Below are 20,532 nucleotides of genomic sequence, written 5' to 3' on the forward strand. Positions count from 1 at the left end.
TGATTCTAGTGTTGGAGGATTTTTTTTTCATTCATGGGACAGGGGCATCACTGGCTGGCCAGCATCTATTATCCACCCCTAGTTGCCCCTTGAGAAGGTGGTGGTGAGCTGCCTTCTTGAATTGCTGCAGTCCATGTTCTGTGTGTTGATCCACAATGCCATTAGGGAGGGAATACCAGGATTTTGACGCAGCGACTGCAAGGGAATGGTGATACATTTCCAAGTCAGGATGGTGAATGGCTTGGAGGGGATGAGGGTGCAAATCCAAGAGGTGGAAGATTGCCATTTCTGCCCTACTGGGTGAAGGAAACTGAGAGGAACAGGTTTAGAATCCACCTTTTCCCCTCACCCAAAAGGAAAAGAAACATAAGAATACATGCCTGGAATGGAGGGTGGAAAGCCACGTTTTCCATATGCAAGGCTAGATGGAATTGTTAACTTCCTCTTCTCTCTGTAAATAAAAATATATCTCATCGTTCTCTATAAAAATGTAATGATTGGGGGGGGAGGTGGTGGGCAAAATGATTCAATCATCAAGCTCTAGTTAGCACCTACATCAAAGCATAGAAGTTCGTTCATGGGACATGGGCATCACCGGCTAGTCAACATTTATTGCCCATCCCTAGTTGCCCTTGAACTCAGTGGCTTGCACGGCCATTTCAGAGGGTAGTTGAGTCAACCACATTGCTATGGTTCTGGAGTCACATGCAGACCAGACCAGGTAAGAATGGCAGATTTTCTTCCCTAAAGGACAGTGAACCAGACAGGTTTTTCTGACAATGGTTTCATGGTCATCAGTAGATTCTTAATTCCAGATTTTTAAAATTTAATTCAAATTCCACCATCTGCCGTGGTGGGATTTGAACCTGGGTCCCCAGAACATTAGCTGTGTTTTTGGATTAACAGTCTAGCAATAATACCACGAGGCCATCACTACCCCATTATACTATGGTATATTGATTATTAATAGGCACAAGATTAATAGGTTCTTTTACAACTAGTTACAACATGTTGGTAAAGTTGGCTTACTATCAATCAATGTGCAAAGGTCCCTGGTCTGTGCTGAATGGGACTCTCAGCATGCTTTAGGCTATGAAGGGGAAATGCTGGATGACGATGATACTCGGTTAGAGTACCTGCTGCTTCTCACTATCTAGGTTCACACATGGAAGATGCACTCGGCGGTGGCTAATGCCCATGGAACGGAACTGAACGGAACTCTACCAAGGAGTCAACAGCTTCAGCATAGGAAAGGAACTGCCTACAACTAAAAATGAAATAAAATTGTCACACAAAGATCTTATGGTTTGGACAGTTATATAGCATCCATCCTTTTGCCAGCTGTAGATATCAACACTTCAGGTGTTTTGAACCTGTGATATATACTTTATGATAATTAAATTCATTGAAGATCACTGATGTGTAATTACTACAAGCTGCTGTTATGGCAGTTTTCTTTTTTTTTGTAGTGGAGGAATAGAAACTAATCAGCCAGGTTTCCTTCTCTTGCCCTCTTTCCAGAGATTAGTGAGTATGTTGGGGGGGTTGGGCAAAGACAAAATTGAGTTTGACTGCAATACCATCCACAATAAAATTGAAGGTGGACCTATTCCCAGACGCTAACTGTCCAGGATCACATGAAGAAATAGGCATTTGAGTCAACAACTGGAGAATTGTTGGTGCCAATTGGACCATAATCTAGAAAAAAAGGACTTGAGAGGACACAGGCTGGGGGAGAATCTTAATCCGAGACAGAATATTAGTGACACCGTAGAACTTGAAACCAATTCACATCACCGCATTTCAGTCACTTGACTTACCCAACACACATATCAAGGAGACCCTGTTCCAAACCTGTCAATAGAAATAAAGTCAGATTCAAATTCTTTTTCAACACATCTGCACTAATAGTGTCAGATTTCCAATGGTATGAAAGTACCTGAATTAAAATGTAGCTCTTGATCTCAATGAAGATTTTTGTATATGGATTGAAGTCAACATTTTTATTTTAGCGTGAGTCAAAATTTATAGTATGAAATGAGGTCAAGACTCATTCTTGGATCAATCTTTGTAACTGGATGTAGGATGCATTTCTTCAGCATAGTTTCATTCCAACATCACATTTTACCTGGAATAACCTGCTTTTTGCCCAGTTCTACCACCAGAGGATCTCGAATTAAGGAATTATCAAACAAGGTTCCATCTTCCAGCTTGCCCTAAGAAACACAGTAAGGGAATAAAATAAAAGCAAAATACTGCGGCTAATGGGATCTGAAACAAAAACAGAAAATGCTGTAAAATCTCAAATGAAGGGTCATCTAGACTCAAAACACTGGCTCTATTCTCTCCCCACAGATGCTGTCAGACCTGCTGAGATTTTCTAGCATTTTCTGTTTGTAAAGGGAAGTACGTCAACTCTCCAGTGTTTACATCCGTAGCAACTCAATCATTCAGTAATCCTTCAATTAGTATCCTCTAAACTACAGTATCCCATATGGAGTTCTCTCGCTGCTGCACTGGGTAACCTCCCAACATTTTAAATCGCCCAACACACTGATCTTCAACACAGCCCCCAATCTAATCAGTCAACATGCCAAAAGAAATTAGTTGTAACTATTCCCTGTAACACATACTCACTTTATTTAGAATATTACTAGAATAGACCACTGATTTTACAGAGTCAGTAATAATGGAATTGATAAATGACATTTAAAGTGACATTAAATATCCACAAAAGATAAACATTTGAAAAATGACCGATATCCATGAGTACTATGATGCACATACTCAATGTGGCCGGCAATTCCTGTAACCATTCACAGGGCTGTGAGCTATGTCTGCAGCTAGGTGTGGCACAGCTGAGTGTAACTGCGTGCAAGGATTTCAGGCTCATGTGAATATTTATGATTTATTTATGCTAATTCACAACCTCTGGATATTCTAAAGCATTTTACAGCTAATAAATAATTATTTAAAGTGCAGTCACTGTTGTAATATAGCTCAACATCCTATTGGCTTCCTCGATAACTATCTGTAAACATTCACTCCTTCCACCAGCAACTTACAGTGGCAGCTGTGTGCACCATCTACAGGACACACTGTAGTAAGCTCCTCCACAACCAACACAGTGGCAGCGGTGTTTACCATCTACAAGATCAACAGTAGTAACTCACCAAGATTCATTCGACCTCACCTTCCAAACCCACAACCTCTGCATCTGGAATACATAGCAATACATACTGGAAGTTTCCCTCCAATGCTCACATTCTGATTTGAAAATGTATCATTGTTCCTTCACTGTGGCTGGGTCAAAATCCTGGAACTCCCTTCCTAACAGCACAATGGGTCTACCTACACCACATGGACTGCAGCGGCTTAAGCAGACGGTTCACCACCGCTTTCTCAAGGGAAATCTGGGATAGGCAACGAATGGTGGTATTGCCAGTAATGCCCACTTCCTAAGAATAGTGAAAATCTGCATTGGTTGAATACTTTGAATAGAGGCTAAGCTCCCTAAGTCTTAAATTTAAGCGTTGCTACTTCTACATCATTTGCGGAGTATACGTCTTGGTTATTTTCCATCCTATAAGCACTTGGCTATAACTAAATCAAGCTGCCTACATATTTATTTTACCCAACCCACTGCAATTTCGGAGTTGCCTCCTCTGGTTCACTCCCCTTCCTAGTTTGAGGCAGCATTTGGCCACTTTGCGTGGACTTTCCGAACCCAGGCCCTTCATATAATCCCAGATAAAATTTATTTGGGTGCTGCAAAAGCAGCGAGTTAGCTATGAGTTTCAGAATTAAAAGGCAAAAAATTTACAAAGAAAAACAAATTAAACAACCAACTTCCTAAGTGTAAATGCTAATTTGCTTCCACTAAATGTGGGTGGAATATTGCATTTAGCTACCGGGTCTAGAGTCATTCAAGGTGCAACCCAGGGATAAAGGGGACGGGGGATTACATGTGCGAGTTTCACACACTGACGTGTCCATTTGTCACTTCCTCTGATCACCGGGTTACAAACTTTTCCTACTCCGACATTTCCCTTAATCTGACGGATTTACCGTTAATTTCCGAGTGAAAATGCATCTCAGCTTAATAGTTTTCCTGGAAACTGACGAGGGTTGGGGGGGGGGATATCTAATGGATTAAGGAACATTAATGCTGACGTGTTATTGCAATCAGAACCTCCCCCCCGACAATCTCCAGCCATGCAACAATTGCTAAGTTTCTTATTTTAAATACTGTACAAATCTCACACTTCGAATTTATAGCTGACACGACCACCTAGAAAAATAAAACTTTTTTCTTACAGTGTAGTGAATGTGAAGAGTATCTCCAACTGTCGACAGCTCGGGACAGCCTTCTGGTTTCAGCTGTTAAAGATAAAGCACTTGGGAATCAGAAGGAAATACAGCCAGGCGCTGTGCTTCTTTTATAGTTATGAACTTTTAATGTTATAGTGAAAGACTATTCAGGAAAGGCGATTTTAAAAGAAATCTCACCAAGACTTCTATTTTAACTTGCCCCTTTTCATCCTGGCTGCAGATTCCGTTCAATGAGACAATAATCAGAAAAAGGAGCTCCACTCTGCTCATTCTAATCAGCAGACCGATTAAGTGAACAGTCAACACACACCTGGATCACGACCTAACCCTTCAATAGCCTTGGAAGCAAATTTTAGTCTTCCACTATCCCGGCAGTCTCTGTCCCCCTCTTTTGAGCAGTAAGCACCGCCCAGCTCCACTGGTGAATGTTATTTTTGCTGCACCTCAGGTCTTACAAACTGGTGCAACGTCCAGCTAAGAAACGCAAACTTCCTTCACCCATCCATCCAACGTATTTCTATACTTTTTCTGACAGTCATGACTCAGTTGGTCAGATGTGGGTTCAAGCCCTGCTTCTGAGCACAAGGCTACAGTGCACAGAGAGTGCTACACTGCCGTCGTTCCAAGAGAACTTTCCCTGTCTGTCTTCTCGAGGACTATAGCCTTATCAGACCAGCAAGGGAGCTCTCCCCCTTTGTCAACATTTATCTCCCAACCGACCTCACTAAAAACAGATCATCTGATCATTATCACATTGCTATTTGTGGGAGCTTGCTGTGTGCCAATTCGTTGCCCCATTTCCCACATTATGTAAGAACATAAGAAATAGGAGCAGGAGTAGGCCATCTAATCCTTCGAGCCTGTCCCGCCATTCAATAAGATCATGGCTGATCTGAAGTGGATCAGTTCCACTTTCCCGCTTTCTCCCCATAACCCTTAATCCCCTTGCCTACCAAAAACCTATCTACCCGCGTCTTAAATATATTTAGCGAGGTAGCCTCCACCACTTCAATGGGCAGAGAATTCCAGAGATTCACCACCCTTTGAGTGAAGAAGTTCCTCCTCAACTCTGTTCTAAACTGTCCCCCACTTCTCTTGAGGCTGTGCCCTCTAGTCCTGCTGTCCTTTCTGAGCGGGAAGAACCTCTCCACCTCTACCCTATCCATCCCTTTCGTCATCTTATATGTCTCAATAAGGTCCCCCCTCATCCTTCTAAACTCTAACGAATACAAGCCCAGTCTATTCAGCCTCTCTTCATAGCTCAACCCCCTCAACTCCGGTATCAGCCTAGTGAACCTCCTCTGCACTCCCTCCAAGGCCAAAATATCCTTGCGCAAGTGCGGCAATCAAAACCGCACACAGTACTCCAGCTGCGGCCTCACCAGTGCCCTGTACAGTTGCAGCAAGACCTCCCTACTTTTATATTCAATCCCCCTCGCTATGAAGGCCAGCATCCCATTTGCCTTCCTGACCACCTGCTGCACCTGTAGGCTGGGTTTTTGCGACTCATGCACAAGGACTCCCAGGTCCCTCTGCACCGTAGCATGCTGCAGCTTTTCGCCCTGTAAGTAGTAGTCCTTCCTACTATTATTCCTGCCAAAGTGGATAACCTCACACTTGCAATACATTATAATACTTCAAAAGACCCTTTGCCTGAAATTGGAGTCCTCCGATTACTGACCCTTCTGCCAGTGGAAACAACTTCTCCTTATTTACACTTGTAAAAATCCATTACTCTCAGAGCCTCTTCATTCCTTTTGACAATAAGGTCCTCAAAACAACACAAGATATTGTTCCCCATAGAGACAGATAATTTTATTTCCAGTGACTGGCTCAACGTTTCACTTAAGATTTTAAGACAGTTACTGTACAAACTAACATCAATAAACTACAGAAGGTATTATCCCTTTACTTCCTAACACAACTGAAAACCCCAAACCACGTTTATACATTACACTATACCCTGCAAAATTTTTAGTCTTCACAGGAACAAGTTCAGTTACTCCCATCTCCTAACAGGCTTGTTTCTCTGGGTTTCGCTGAGCTGCAACGTCTAGTGTCCATTCAAAGTAATTTTCCCTTAATCTTCTGAGAATCCCCAAAGTGACTTGTAACAGCAAGACCCATTCCAATGATTCCTTCTCCCAGCTCTAGCCCTCTCCTGCTCTGATTCCCGTGGCGAGCAAGGTGGTAAAATTCCAGCCAGAATGTTAACTCTGTTTCAGGTCAAATCATCAGAGGTCCTTAACACAAGGCCCATCTCCCTGACCAAAGAATGAGCTCCCATCAGCATCCTGCTTGGTGGCTAACAAATATTTGCTCCCCTCTCTGTCCAGTCTGAGTCGGTGGCTGGAATTTTACCACCCCACCTGCCACAAGAATTGGAGCGAGCAAAGTGCTGACCATAGGAAGGACCATTGACCTCAGGTGAGATTTTATAGTTTTAGGACAAACGAGGCTGTAAAATTCCATCCTATAAGTCTGGCAGCAGTAAAGTCCTTTTCTGTTGTGGGTGTTACAAATTGGCACCTTGCTTTCAATAGGGCATTATTTGGACTGGCTTACCCCATAGCAATTAGGACACAAGTGCTTGTTTCCAGCCAGAACATTTTACCTTGAATTAAAGGAAAGTTTAAAACATAACCATCTTATAAAACCTCACATTTGTACCAACATTCTCAATGTGACCTTATGATAAAATGTTAAAAGTGAGGTGCTTTTGAATGTAATCAAATAGCTTTGAAATAAACTCTAGTATTTGAGCAATATTGTTAACAATAACATTGTGTTGTTCCACTTAGTAATGATAACAAATTTGCATTAAGTTGCCATTAGTTGCAATAAGTCAGGGCTACTGCAATCTCCAGGACGAAAACAAAAAATGCTGGAAAAACTCAGCAGGTCGGGCAGCATCGGTGGAGAGAAACAGAGTTAACATTCTGGCTGGAATTTTACCACCTTGCTCGTCACGGGAATCAGAGCAGGAGAGGGCTAGAGCATGGGAAGGTCCATTGACCTTGGAGGGGTGGGGGGTGGTGAGATTTTACCATTTCAGGACAAGTGAGACTGCAAAATCCCACCCTTTGGAACTGTGATCTATGGGAACTTGCATTCGCTGCTCCCAATGCGGTCTACTCTGCATTGTAGAGAACAAACGCAGACTGGGTGACCACTTTTGGTCCACCCACAAGCAGGAGCCAGACCTTTCTGTCACTTGCCATTTCAACACCATCCTACTCTCATCCACATCTGTCCCTGGCCTGTTGCAACTTTCCAGTGAAGCCCAATGCAAACTGGAGGAACAGCACCTTATCTTCCAATTCGGCACCTTACAGCCTCCTGGACTGAACACCAAGTTCAAAAATTTCAAGAGTCTGAACTTTTTCCTCCACTTCTATTTTATCTATCTTATTTATCCACTTTTATTACTTTATATTCTTATTTTTAATTTCTTCCATTGTTTCATCATTCCACTTTTAAATCTTGCTTCCTTCCTGCCCTCCCCCCACTAGGGCCATCTGCCGTATGCTTCAGGTTGTTCTTTGTCCTGCCATTTACACATTCCGAACACTTAATGGACTCTTTTAGCATCATTCCCAGCCCTTTTCACCACGATTTACAATCCTTTTATTATAACATCTTGGTCAATTACACAACCCCCTCTATTTTGTCTTCAGCTCTGATGAAGGGTTATGCAGACTCGAAACGTTGGCTCTATTCTCTCTTCACAAATGTTGTCAGGCCCGTTGAGATTTTCCAGCATCAGTATTTTGTTTTCACGTATGGGAACTTGTTTGCTTACCCTCAGGTCCCAGAACCTTTCTTGAATTGACTCCAGTTTGCTTTGCTTCTTTCAGGAGTTAGTATGGACAGGGAGTGGGTGAGTAGTGTGCAAGGTTGCACTGTCAACTAGATGAAGCTTGGTGGGCACCACTTAAAGTCCCTGCCATTCTTTTTTTTGGGGCGGGGGGAAGAGTAAGAGTCTGGGGTGAATCAGAGTTAGGCGCCCAGGTTAAAAGGACAGTACTGTAATCTACTGTAGCACTCACATCTTGATCTAATTTTGTAATCTAATCTGATGTAGCTGTTTGATTTGAATTCCAGAATTAGTTAAAAAAAACAGCATTGACTAATACAATACATAGCTGTACACACAGTACTGGAATTTAAAAAGATATTGACAAGTTACAAACTCAACAAAAACTTGCCACTTGACCTTTAGGACAGAAGAAACAAGGGAATGCAATACATATCTCATAATCAAAGACATCAAGAGAAAAAGAGACCAGAAAATACTGAAAAGAGACTTAAGCAATGCACTTTATACTCTCAAATAGACATATTGCTTTCACAATCAAAGCTGCAAAGTTACAAGCTAGCAAGTTAGAGTAGAGTTTTTCAAAATTGATTCTGATGGTATTATGTTCAGAATTTCAACAAGTAATTTTTTAAATGCACTCCATATAATGGTCTTGAAAGTACTCTGTAGGTCAAACAAGCAGGCAAATTCTTTCAAGTGTCAGTTGACATTCATTAACTATTTAAGTCTTAGCACATTTAAAACAAACAGTTAATGCCTCCATTAAAACAAGGGATTGAAAAATGTTATAAAAGTCTGGTAAATCACAATCTTTTTATATTTGAAATCTGTTTACATCTCCAATTGTCTGAAGAGTATGTTCTATTGGATAGAATAACAGTGAGTGCATGTACTTCTGTTGCCAAATTTATTTTTTGTCCCTCTCCAAATATTTTAGGTTTCTCCTTTTGGACGTTCCTTCCAGGAATGCTATAAACTAGTCTTCAATAGATAGGGCTGTGCAGATGATGTTTGAGCTGGCCTTAAAACTTATACACAAAGCACCCCACCCCAACCCAGTGCTTCCTCTTGTGGTTGAGGCCTATGCTTCCTGGTGAACGTCTTGTGAAACCGATGCAGCAACTTGAAGTTTTAGTAAGTGACAAACGGAAAGATACTTCCACAAAGCTGATGTGAAAGGGCTAGACTCTTTCTTTAAATAAAAATTTCACTAAAAGGAAAGAATGCAATATTTTTCATCCTTCAGTTTTAACTTCATGTTGAAATCAGATTTCAGTATCCTAAACTGAATTCTACCTCCAGTTTATTCATTTTAAACCAGCACGTCAAGAAAAATGTGCTGATACTGGAGGCACTTTCTTTCCCACTCAGTGCGAGGGCAGCAATGCAAGGTAGAGGAGGTGGTTTTAACATTCACAATTGAAAAGCAGAAACTAATCCAGGATTAATGTCAGAGGTACAGAAAGAGGAAATGTCCCAGGAGGATTTAGGATGTTCAAAACTAATTTCAGATGGTCAAAAGAACTGTTTAAAAATTCAATTTAAATTGTACATTCTTGAACAGGATTTACAAAAAGAGAAAAAAACCATTCTCCACTCAGATACCTTGATGGGAGCACTAATATACTAAAGGGATGGGCTTCAGTGGGAACTCCTCATCCCTGACTTCTCCAATGTTCTTAATCAAATTGTTTATTTTAATTGAAAATAATGTGTCAGATGTATCATTTTCCACCTATCTGTCTCAGGTAAAATACTTTATCTTTTCTGCAGCACAGAATCATCACCATTATTGGCTATTGTGCATATTTCTTGGCCTTTTGCCAAACCTTTGTAATGACTCAGAGGTTCTTCCAAGTACAGAGCAAGCAAATAATTCATTTGCAATCACTGAGGCGAAGTGAGTGAAGTATAATTCTAAATAAGTAAGAAATCAGGCACTGAGCAAGATTTACTTTCTCTGACAATCTGCTCTTGTTGGAATTTCAGGCACCTCAGTGACAAAGTTTACACTTGGTGAAATTATTTTGATACCGGTAGCAATGTCAAATGACTAAGATGTCCTGATCCCCATCTGGATTCATATCAAACTGTTTAACTGAAATTTCTCAATCAAATCAAGGGTGTCAGCTTTTGAAATAGATCAGTCATGTTGATTTCATCCTTCAAACTGGCCCCTTTTTTGGGTAGAGTAATACAGTGAATACCCCTCAAATATGACATACCACTGGATGTAACTGACTGAGATGGACTGACACAATGTTGTAATATTCAGTCGCTGGTGAGATTGTGCTGAAGGAGAGAAATCTCAATTCATAGCACTGCAAACATGCTAGTGTTTGTGCCCCACAAAAGCCTCCTCCCACCCTATGAACATATCCCTGTACTCATTTCTTCCTCATCTACGTATCTAGTTTATCCCTTAAATAACATTTCCTGCAAGTTAGAGAAAAAGATGTTGAGTGAATATATGAGGACACTTGAATCCCTTCATGTTTCAACTGGCTGCCAGTTAAATGAGAGCTATTGTGATACCCATTTCCTTAACTATGAGTTAGTGAATAAAATATTGCCAGGCAGAAACATGCCAAGAGGTGGCGACATCCCACCACAAGGATAGTGAACACTTCTTAATGTGCTATCCTCAGTGCCTGATTATAGTCTCTCTAAAATTAACAGGGACCATTAACAACAAAAGCAATACCAGAAAATGAATGATTCCAGTGTATCCAGTATTTAATTCTAACATTAAATAAATCATCAGAAAGGATGCACTAGGAGTGTATTAGAATTGTGAACATTTACTCTATTTTGCTTGTATAGCTTGAACCATCAGCTCCCAAAACAAATCTCCCATTATTATTTGGAAGCCTTAAGAAAAGCATGAAACTTATTGGAAGCGACTTTTTTATGCTTTTTTTTTCCCCAGAGATAGTAAACACTCATTGGAAACTTGTTCTTTGAAGGCTTGGGACAATGTTTCCTCTAAGCTTTATAGCCACACAGAAGCTCTCACAAAGGCCGAACACAAGTCGGTCCCTTTAAGTTGCTGTGCTAAAAGACTTAAAGGGCCCATGGCATCCAGACTTGAAACACTGGCTCTCTTCTCTCTCCCCTTACAAGTGCTGTTAGATCTGCTGAGATTTTCCAGCATTTTCTGTTTTTGAGGTAAATAAATTAGTTCCTGTTGTTTAAGTCTATACAAGTCTCCAATGGGTGATGGCAGAGGGAGCAATGCTGTAACCATTCTAGTGGGCACTCTGTCCCATCTAGTGACAACTCAGCCCAGCCTCCAGCAGCACCCGAGCCTGAAGCAAGCTACACAAGATTAAAATTCTCACTTTCATTCCAGTCTTAGGGAGAATGGTAATCAGAAGAACAATTTATTTTTCAGTCTTTCCTTTTTACCAAAAGGTTTTTGCTTAAATAATTATGCCTAAAATGTAGGACTTTTATTATTCAGAGCCAAACTTAAATTATTGTAACAGCCCTCCCAGAACCTCTTAATAAAGACAGACTGAGATCCATCTCATTCACCTTCAGCCATCCTGGTGGTTGTATGATGCATCAATAACTTGTTTTTCCGGATTGCTTCGAGTTCTCTTGAACCCTCATAGAAGGAAGAAATACTGCCATAACCATTCAGAATACATTACAAAACATAACAATTATACAGTACCAAATTCCAAAGTGAGAAGCTTTCTTTGATGCCCAGAAGAAATAACATGAGCATAACAAGATTGGAGTCAAAAGGATTGACATAAGCAGCAACCAAGGAAGAACCAAATCATTTACAGAAAAATGGTCAACAAAGACCAACCCAATAATCCAAACTTCCACATGACACAGGAGTCATCGGCAGCACCGTTGTTCCTCCATTAGAGGATGATGTCCACGCAGGGTCACAGGTTTTTGCCATGGGTCTTCATCTGACTGAGCAGGTCAATTTTCCACCCGCAGGTTTTGGACTGTCCTGCCCATATGCTCCATGAGGCAGTGGGATCTGGAGAGCAGGATTTGTTCCCTTTCCTTCTCTGCTGTTGCTCTTCAGCATCATTAAGGTGTTTGGACACAAAACGTGATCCACCTTCATGGACAGGTTGTTGCTGTTTTGAAAGACTGGTAGCAAACTCCTTCCAGTCATTAATGTCACTGCTGCCGTGCTTCACAATCTCTTGCAGTGTTTCCTTTATCTTCCCCTGAAACACCGGCCAGTTGAAAGTTGAGAAAACAAGACATGAGCAGGGGAATGACTTTGCAGTCATCCTGTCAGCATCCAGTTTATTAAAACTGATCGTGCAGTTTTCACTGAGTGCTTACGGAGCTGGCTTCAAGAAGGAATTGATATGGAGATGCCGCTGTTGGACTAGGGCAAGCATAGTAAGAAGTTTTTAAGCTGGTGTTGTGAGACTTCTTACTATTCAGGAAGGAAACTAGCATTTGTTTGATCACCCTCCCATTGAACCCAGACGACGCGTGGGAGGCACCCCTCCTGGAGTTTCCCTGGTTGAAGCCTGTAAGGGACTTTGTTTAATGCCCACATGATTTTGACAGCTTGTTGGCCAAATTTTGGTGACATTTCAAACCACAATGACTGGGCCCACTTTGCCACTGCAGCCTGCTTATGCCTTTGTAGCCAGTGAGACAGTCTTCTCTCACTTGCACTGCCATCAAAGACTCTTTGGGCTTCACTTTGTCTGCTGCCACCTCCATTGAATTTTTTCTAAGGAGTATGTGGTCTCCTTAGTCCTTCCTAGTGGACGCACCACCTCACACTTCTCTATAGTGGAACCTATTTGTGCACCTATTCTGCAAGGTTAATGTTTTATTTTGTTACAGATTTATTTTTCACTAATTATTTCAACAACTTGTATTGTAACAAACAAATAGTAACAACCCAATAACACCAGCCAGCATCATCTGCAAATTTTGAAGTGGTATTTCAGATTACATAGTCCAAATTAATGACCGACAAATGGTCACAGAGGCCATTCTTGCACTATAATGAAATTTGATGAGCAGAGTGGTCTCTTAACTCATTTCTCCCTCATCACAAACTATTCACTTTTGTGTCTGAGACACTTTTGTTATTGGCAACATGGCTGCTGTGCTTGTTCGCACAATAATGACTACACTCCAACATTACCTTACTATGTACAAAGGGTTTAAAAACAGTAGGAGAAGCAATGTGATTGTATACAAATACTTCCCTTGTCCTCCTCCTATAAAATATCATAGCTAGTTTACAAAATAAGCGTTAAGCACCCCTCCCACTGCCCAAAAATCCCTTGTCAGATGTCTCTAAGTAAGCATGTAGGAATGTGAATCTCCACTTCAGAATGACAATAAATTGAAGATGGAAACTGCTTCTGGAGCTTATTGCATCATTTGTGGTAAACACAAATCAGATCTGAAATGAAAAGCAAGCTCTATTTTAATCAATAAAGACATTTCAGCAACATCTGAATATACAAGATCTGCATTTTATTGGAAATGTCTCAGGAAAGTCAGAGGGCTGTTGGTGAGCTCTGCATCTATGGTAACAAGAAGAATCTGGACAATTCTTCACAGGGACTGCTGCTGCCTATTATGCCAGCCTTCAGTCTTTTGTGCACTTCTTCCTCAATTAAAAAAAATGCAGTGTTTCCCCACTCTCCCTGCTTACATACCACTGTCAGTTGCTGTGCATTTGAAAAGACAGAATGGCTGAATCCTCTCATGATTTAATGTGATTACTGCCTGGGTCAACATGTGACATGTGATGTGGAGAGGTTGCACAGGGAACAATGTGAACAGGCTGAAAGTGAGGGAGACAGACAGATGAGTGATGACTCCCCCGAATAGACCGCAGCTGAGAATGGCTCCCAAAACTCCTGCTCAGTCTCTCTCTACTTGTACCAGAAGGGTGGACATGAGCACCACTGGGACCCAACAGCTGACCAAAGAAATCCTTGGTGTGGCACACAGCCTTTCAAACACTCCTGTCACTCATCTGCAAAGTGAGCCGGATTAGCAGAGAATGGGATTAGTAGCGACGAGCGCCCAAAAAGAGGTTTCCGGTTTACTCAACACTGCTCCTCAAGGCTAGCTTTATTTAACTTCCCCAGTCCCGCTGTGCTGAAGTGCACACAGCACAGCGAGAACCAACTGAGCAAACTAAAGCAGTAATCCCCTCTCCTTGGAATTAAAACAGAGTTAAATAAATGACTGAGCAGTGAAGTCCAAACAATTCCTTCACTACCCACTGTTGGCACTGATGAGCTACTCACTGAAACCCAGTGCCAGAATCATATCTAGAAATGAGAATAAGAATAATGGAGAGAAAAGTGGGGGCCATCTGCAAGGGCAGCAGTGGGAGACAGGAGTTGGTGGAAATCACTAATATAAGTCCAACGGATACAGATTGTGAAGTGGGGAGTGACTGTAACAGAGGAGAGGATAGTTCTGAACAATAATGGCACAAGGTGTTACTGGATGGTGGAAGGCAGGTGGGCCACAAGGCTAGGAGAATGATAGTGGTGAAAAACACAGAGCACTAAACCTTTTGTTTTGCAAGCGTGACTAAGAAACCCAAAATGGTAGTTGTGTCCCTGATACTAAAGTAAATAATATTATGGGTGGAAATATTTCTGGGAAGGCAGGGAGAGCAGTAAAGATAGCCCTAATAAGGCAGTGACCTTCCTTCCACATTGTGGTTCATTTACCTGCTTGTTGTCGAAGATGAGTAGAACAGCAATTCATCCTCCGCAAGCATCCACATCAGTTCCTCATATGCCTCATTCACATGTTGTCTATTACTGTCAACAACAAATATTAAATAAAAAGTAGTGAACCAGACAGATAATATCTCTCCCACTCTCAGCCTCCTCTTCATACCAATTTCCTGGCCCAGAACATGAATTAACTTTCTTGCAAGCCTCCATTTATCACCAAGAGGCCATTAGCCAGGAGGCACAACTTTTTCCATTCAACTCAAGAATGAGGAACTCACCATGAAGGGAACTGCCTTCCCAAGCCCATCAGTTACCAATGGAGAGACATATACTTCATTTGGTGCATGTAGAAGCATCAGTAAGCAGTTTTAGACACCTTGCTATTGAAATGAAGTTGACACCCAATTAAACATCACAGAACAGGTACCTTATTAAGCAAATGTGTGCACGCTTGGTGGGGGGGCAAACAGTAAAGGAGAGAATATACAAAATACTCTTTGCCCCAATTGTCTGGGATAATTTTATTGCTGCAATTGGTTAGTTTAAAATTGATGCTGGCATTGGAATAATGCCGAATGTAAAATCCAGGTTTTAGTGTCCAACTCACAATGCTTACTTTCAGTCAGTAGCCACCTCAAAACAAAAGGCAGAAGGGCTAGAAAGCAATGCAACAGATGGGCAATTTTATGGAGTCACTCATTGACAGACTCAATTAAGTGTATTCCTCCCTGCTGACAGTCCTTTCTTCTCTTTATTGGAGGGAGCAAAAGGAGGGAAGCCATTAAAACTATCAAGAGGCTAGCATTTTCAGGGTGGGAATGGTATTGGGAGGTGCTTTGTGAAATTGCTGCTCTTGAAGGTGAAGAATGTTAGTGCAGGAGAACTGAACACTTTCCATACCAGACATCCAAGGGGCTGTGTTAAATCTGTCAATTTTGCTGAATTACAACAGCTCAAAAAAGTTATTCATTGGCTGCAAAGTGTTTTGAGACATCCAGGGGTCATAAAAGTCACAACATAAATACAAGTGTTCCTTTTTTTAAAATTCTTTCCATCACCAAGACCAAGACCATTTCCACCATTACAACATTTACTCACCTCTACTGCTAATTCAGCTTAACTGCCTCCAAAGGCCGTATTCCTGCTTTTGTCACCTCCCTACTAAATTACTGCAATCCTCTGTTTGCTGGACTCTCGCCCTCTCCAACTTCGTGGAAACTCTGAATATATCTTGCCCCACTCGAATATACACATGGGCTCCCTGCCATCATTAAGTTCCAATGTGGAGATGCCGGTGTTGGACTGGAGTAAACACAGTAAGTAGTCTCACAACACCAGGTTAAAAATCCAACCAGTTTATTTGATAGTAAACCCACAAGCTTTTGGGGTTTGCACACTGTGTACGCCTTTATATACTCAGACCAGAACTCTCCACTCACCTGACAAAGGGGCAAACCCTGAAAGCTTGTGGGTTTATCAAATAAACTTGTTGGACTTTAACCTGGTGTTGAGAGACTTATTGTCATTATGTTCCTCCATGGACATGTCCCACTCACCGTCTCTTTAAAAAAAAACACCATATCTCCTTGACCAGATATATGGTTAGTTCTTTGCACCTCTCCTTTACTGGCTTGCCACTTTTAGGATTAGAATTTCTCGAGGTGATGACAAGCAGGATGTGTGAAGTGGAACCAATAGATGTAATATACTTCGATTTCCAAAAAGCACTGATAAATAACTGCAAAGAAAAAAAATACTTAATAAGAGCCCATGGTGTCAGGGGTAGTATATTAGCATGGATATAGAAGATTGGCTAACTGATAGAAGGCAGAGTCAGGAATTTCAGGATGGAAACCTGCAACTAGTGGGATGCCACAAGAATCAGTGCTAGGGCCACAATTATTTATAATATATATTAAAATGACTTGGACAAGAGAAGTGAATGCATTATTGCCAAGTTTGCAGGAGGATACAAAAATAGCTGGGAAGGCAAGTGGAGTGGATGACACAAGAGTCCACAAAGGAATTTAGACAAGTTAACTGAGTGGGCAAAAACTTGACAGATGGAATATTGTTATTGGTCAGGTTAGAAACTCAAAAAAAAGTGTTTTACGAGGCCTGCCTGAACAAACAAGGTTTTGCAACTTGAATTTGGCTAGATGAGCATGATAGGTTTCACTTCAGGTATGATTCAACAATCCAATAGACAGCTTTTATCAAAGAAAGTTTATTTAAGAATATAGTTAACATGTATGAAAGAAAATTAGTAATACAATTGTAAACAAAACAGAAAAACAACCACAATAATGTATTAATCCTTAATTGAATACTAAAGCTGTTCCAACAAACCAAAACCTTTCATAGACAAAACCCTTTCCATATGCTTAACACAGCAGAGATTAAAATCTCACTTGACTGGAATCTTTTCAAAGCCTGAACTTTCCTTCCGGAAGGCAAAACGTTGCCTTGAGAATTTCCAAATAGAACAGGGAGACAGATGTTTCAGCTTCTTTCTTGCTTGATGCCCCTGCTAAAACTAAAAAAACTAAACTGCAGCCTCAGAACTCAAAACTGATGCATTAAACTCACTGAAAAAAGAACTGGTCCAAAAAAATCCACACTCTCGTAATAGTGCAGGATCGTAAAACTAATCCCAGAGTAAACATAAACAACCCCTACTTAAGCTATTGAAGTAACAACCAAAGGATTTATAGTCAGCCCAGCAACAATAATGACATCAAACTGTGAGCTGCAAAAATCAAGTTTAAAAAAAAAACTTAAGATACACTAACATTGCAATATAAAAGTAGGAAAATTTAAAATTATGCACTTGTTTAGAACAAGTAAAAAGGAGCTGAATGTTATTTAAACGTGGAAAGACTGCAGAAAGCTGCAGCACAGAGGGATTTGGGTGTCCTTGTGCATTAAAAAAAAAAATCGCAAAAAGCTTGCAGGTTCTGCAGGTAATAGGGAATGTTGGCTTTTATTTCAAAAGGAAATGGAGTACTAAAATAGGGAAGTATTGCTAAAACTAAAACAAGGCACTAGTTAGATCACACCTGGAATACTGTGAACAGTTTGTTTCCTTACTTAAAGGAAAGGTGTACTGACATTGGAAGCAATCCAGAGGTGGTTCACAAGGTTGATCCCAAGAATGGAGGGTTTTTTTTTGTTTGAGGTGCTCATTGGAATTTAGAAGAACGGGAGGTGACTTTGAGACATAGGATTCTCAGGGTGATTGACAGGGTAGATGCTGAGAGGTTGTTTCCCCTCTTGTGGGAGTGTCTAGGACATAAATCTCAGAGAAGGGTTGTCCATTGAAGATAGAGATGAGAAGCAATTTCTTCTCAGAGGATAGTGAATCTGTGGAATTCTTTATTGCAGAGCATTAAGTATGTTCAAGGTTGAGATAGACAAGATTGTTAATCAGTTAGGGAATCAAGGGTTATGGGGGATAAAGCTGGAAAGTGGAGTTGAAGATTATCACATCAGAGCAGTCTTGATCTTATTGAGTGGAGGAGCAGTCTTGAAAGGCTGACTGGCCTACCTCTGCTCCTATGTCTTATGACCACTTATTTTTCTGACATCTTTGAAGTGCTGTGGGCTTAAAAGTTGCTGATGCTCTGTGTTCTCTTCAGCTGCAGCATTGGAAGAAGGGAAGCACCTGACGTACCTTTGAAGTGATGGTGGTCTGCAGCACATCACAAACCACAAGCAATGTTACCCAGAGCAAAGAACCCAACCATGTCAACATTCTGAAAAGTAAATAATTAGTGACTCAAAAGTTATGAGTAGCATTGGATACCGTAGCTCATGTGTCTATGTGCAAAAGTTTTTCCAAACATGTATTCCTTACATGTCCATTAGGTGGGAGGAATTGATTTTTTAATCAGAACAGTAGTTCTGCTTAACCTAGGCTAAATGTGGTATGCTTTGGAAAACAGTGCTGAAGTAGGTTTAAAAAATCCGCTTTAGAGATAAAAGCAATGCTACACCACTTAAAATAGCTGATGAGTGATCTCAACAGGCTTTATAGAATACAACAGAGGAGGCCACCATTCAGCCCACTGTGCCTGTGCCAGCTCTTTAAAAAGTGAATTCCAGTACAGTCTCCATTACACACTGGCAATACATCCTTCACAGGAAGGCGGCAAGTAAATGATAACACAACAGGACATTTAAAAAGAATCTCTCGGGATTCATTCAGTCCATTTTCCTAGGTGCACACAACAAATGAACATAACCACAACTTGGTGTTCCTTTCCAGTTTTATTGCAGGTGTTTTTGCACTGAATCTCACTCAAATATGCTGCAGTTATTTATGAATGAACTACTCAACTTCATTCTCACTAATACCACACTGCTTTCAGTTCAATCATACATTATAGTAGTCACTGTGCCTTGTAATGACATTCAGCACTCACTCCACAAGGGTAAAAAACTCAAGACATTATAACACTTGTTCAGACAGCAACCTTCAGTCAAGAATCACAATATTTAAATGGAAGTGTAATAATTTGCAGACAGTTAAAAGGAACCAACTAGTTACAGTCAATGATCAGATATCCTCAAATTCTATTACATACCTAATATTGAAGTCTGCAAATAGCACACAAAAAGTATTCCATTTGAAATAACAGGTTTTCAAGGTTGTATTGAGCCATAATGCTATCATTTTTCAATGAAAGCCTAAAAAAAAACAATTCCAGCTTGAATGACTTTCAAACGTTGGTGACATTCCACACAACAAAACCACCATGAAAACAAAAAGGGTAGACAGATGATTGCTCCCTCCATTTACAGGCGTGTTAATATTGGCTATTCATTAGAGATGCAAATCTTTCTGGAGTTTGGTTTGACCGTTATGAACTTAATCCACATGCAGATTTCAGAAGTCACAGGCCAGGATTCCCACTTTGGACACAATTGTTGATTCAGATGCAAACACCCCACCCCCGTTGCACTTGTTTGCATACAGAATGTAAAATCTGCCATGAAATCAGCACAATTAGCCTTCACTGACCATGTGTTCCTATCTAGGCCATCCGTTTGTATCCCTCTATTTCTAGTCTGTTCACGTGGCTAAGTCTTAAATGATCCTAGCGTGTCTGCCTCAATCATCTTGCTTGGTAGCGCATTCCAGGCCCTCACCACCCTGTGTGTAAAATACGTCCCCTGCATATCTGTATCAAACCTTGCCCCCCTTGTTTGTCATTTCTGACCTGGGAAAAACTTCTATTAGGTCGCCCCTCAACCTCCGTCTTTCCAGGGAGAACAACCCTAGTTTACTCAATCTCACCTCCTGTCCAGGCAATATCCTGGTAAACCTTTTCTGCACTCTCTCCAAAGCCTTCACGTCCTTCAGGTAGTGTGGCAACCAGAACTGGCCACAGTATTCCAAATGTGGCCTAACCAATGTTCTATATAACTGCAACATCACATGTCAACTTTTATACTCTATGCCCTGTCCAATAAAGGACAGCATACCAATGCCTCCTTCACTACCTTTTCCACCCATGTTGCCACTTAAGGATCTGTGGACTTGCACACCCAGATCCCTTTGTGTGTCTATACTCCTGGTGGTTCTGCCATTTATTGTACAGCTCCCCCCTTAGAGAGTGTTGGAGCATAGTATAGTGGTATTATCACTGGACTAGTAATCCAGAG

General features: G+C 41.0%; 2 protein-coding genes across 5 annotated transcripts in view; one reads left to right on the forward strand and one right to left on the reverse strand.

Moving 5' to 3' along the window:
- LOC145361845 (pleckstrin homology domain-containing family A member 3-like) overlaps window positions 1–20,532 on the forward strand; it is a 299,538-nt gene that overhangs the window by 108,779 nt on the left and 170,227 nt on the right. The window lies entirely within an intron of this gene.
- LOC145361857 (ADP-ribosylation factor 1-like) overlaps window positions 1–20,532 on the reverse strand; it is a 43,212-nt gene that overhangs the window by 1,170 nt on the left and 21,510 nt on the right. Inside the window, exons 1-5 of one of the 4 annotated variants that reach the window (XM_080217834.1) lie at window positions 4,510–5,129; window positions 4,318–4,380; window positions 2,129–2,216; window positions 1,821–1,854; window positions 381–451 (exon numbers count right to left, since the gene is read on the reverse strand). In XM_080217834.1, coding sequence (XP_080073960.1) covers window positions 381–451; window positions 1,821–1,854; window positions 2,129–2,216; window positions 4,318–4,380; window positions 4,510–4,602 — 349 coding nt within the window. In that variant the 5' untranslated portion in view covers window positions 4,603–5,129. The other 3 variants (XM_080217841.1, XM_080217840.1, XR_013889881.1) reach the window with 3 other exon arrangements.

Source organism: Carcharhinus amblyrhynchos, chromosome X (assembly GCF_965287045.1).
Source record: "Carcharhinus amblyrhynchos chromosome X, sCarAmb.v2.hapA, whole genome shotgun sequence".
In the NCBI taxonomy this organism is placed as follows: domain Eukaryota; kingdom Metazoa; phylum Chordata; class Chondrichthyes; order Carcharhiniformes; family Carcharhinidae; genus Carcharhinus; species Carcharhinus amblyrhynchos.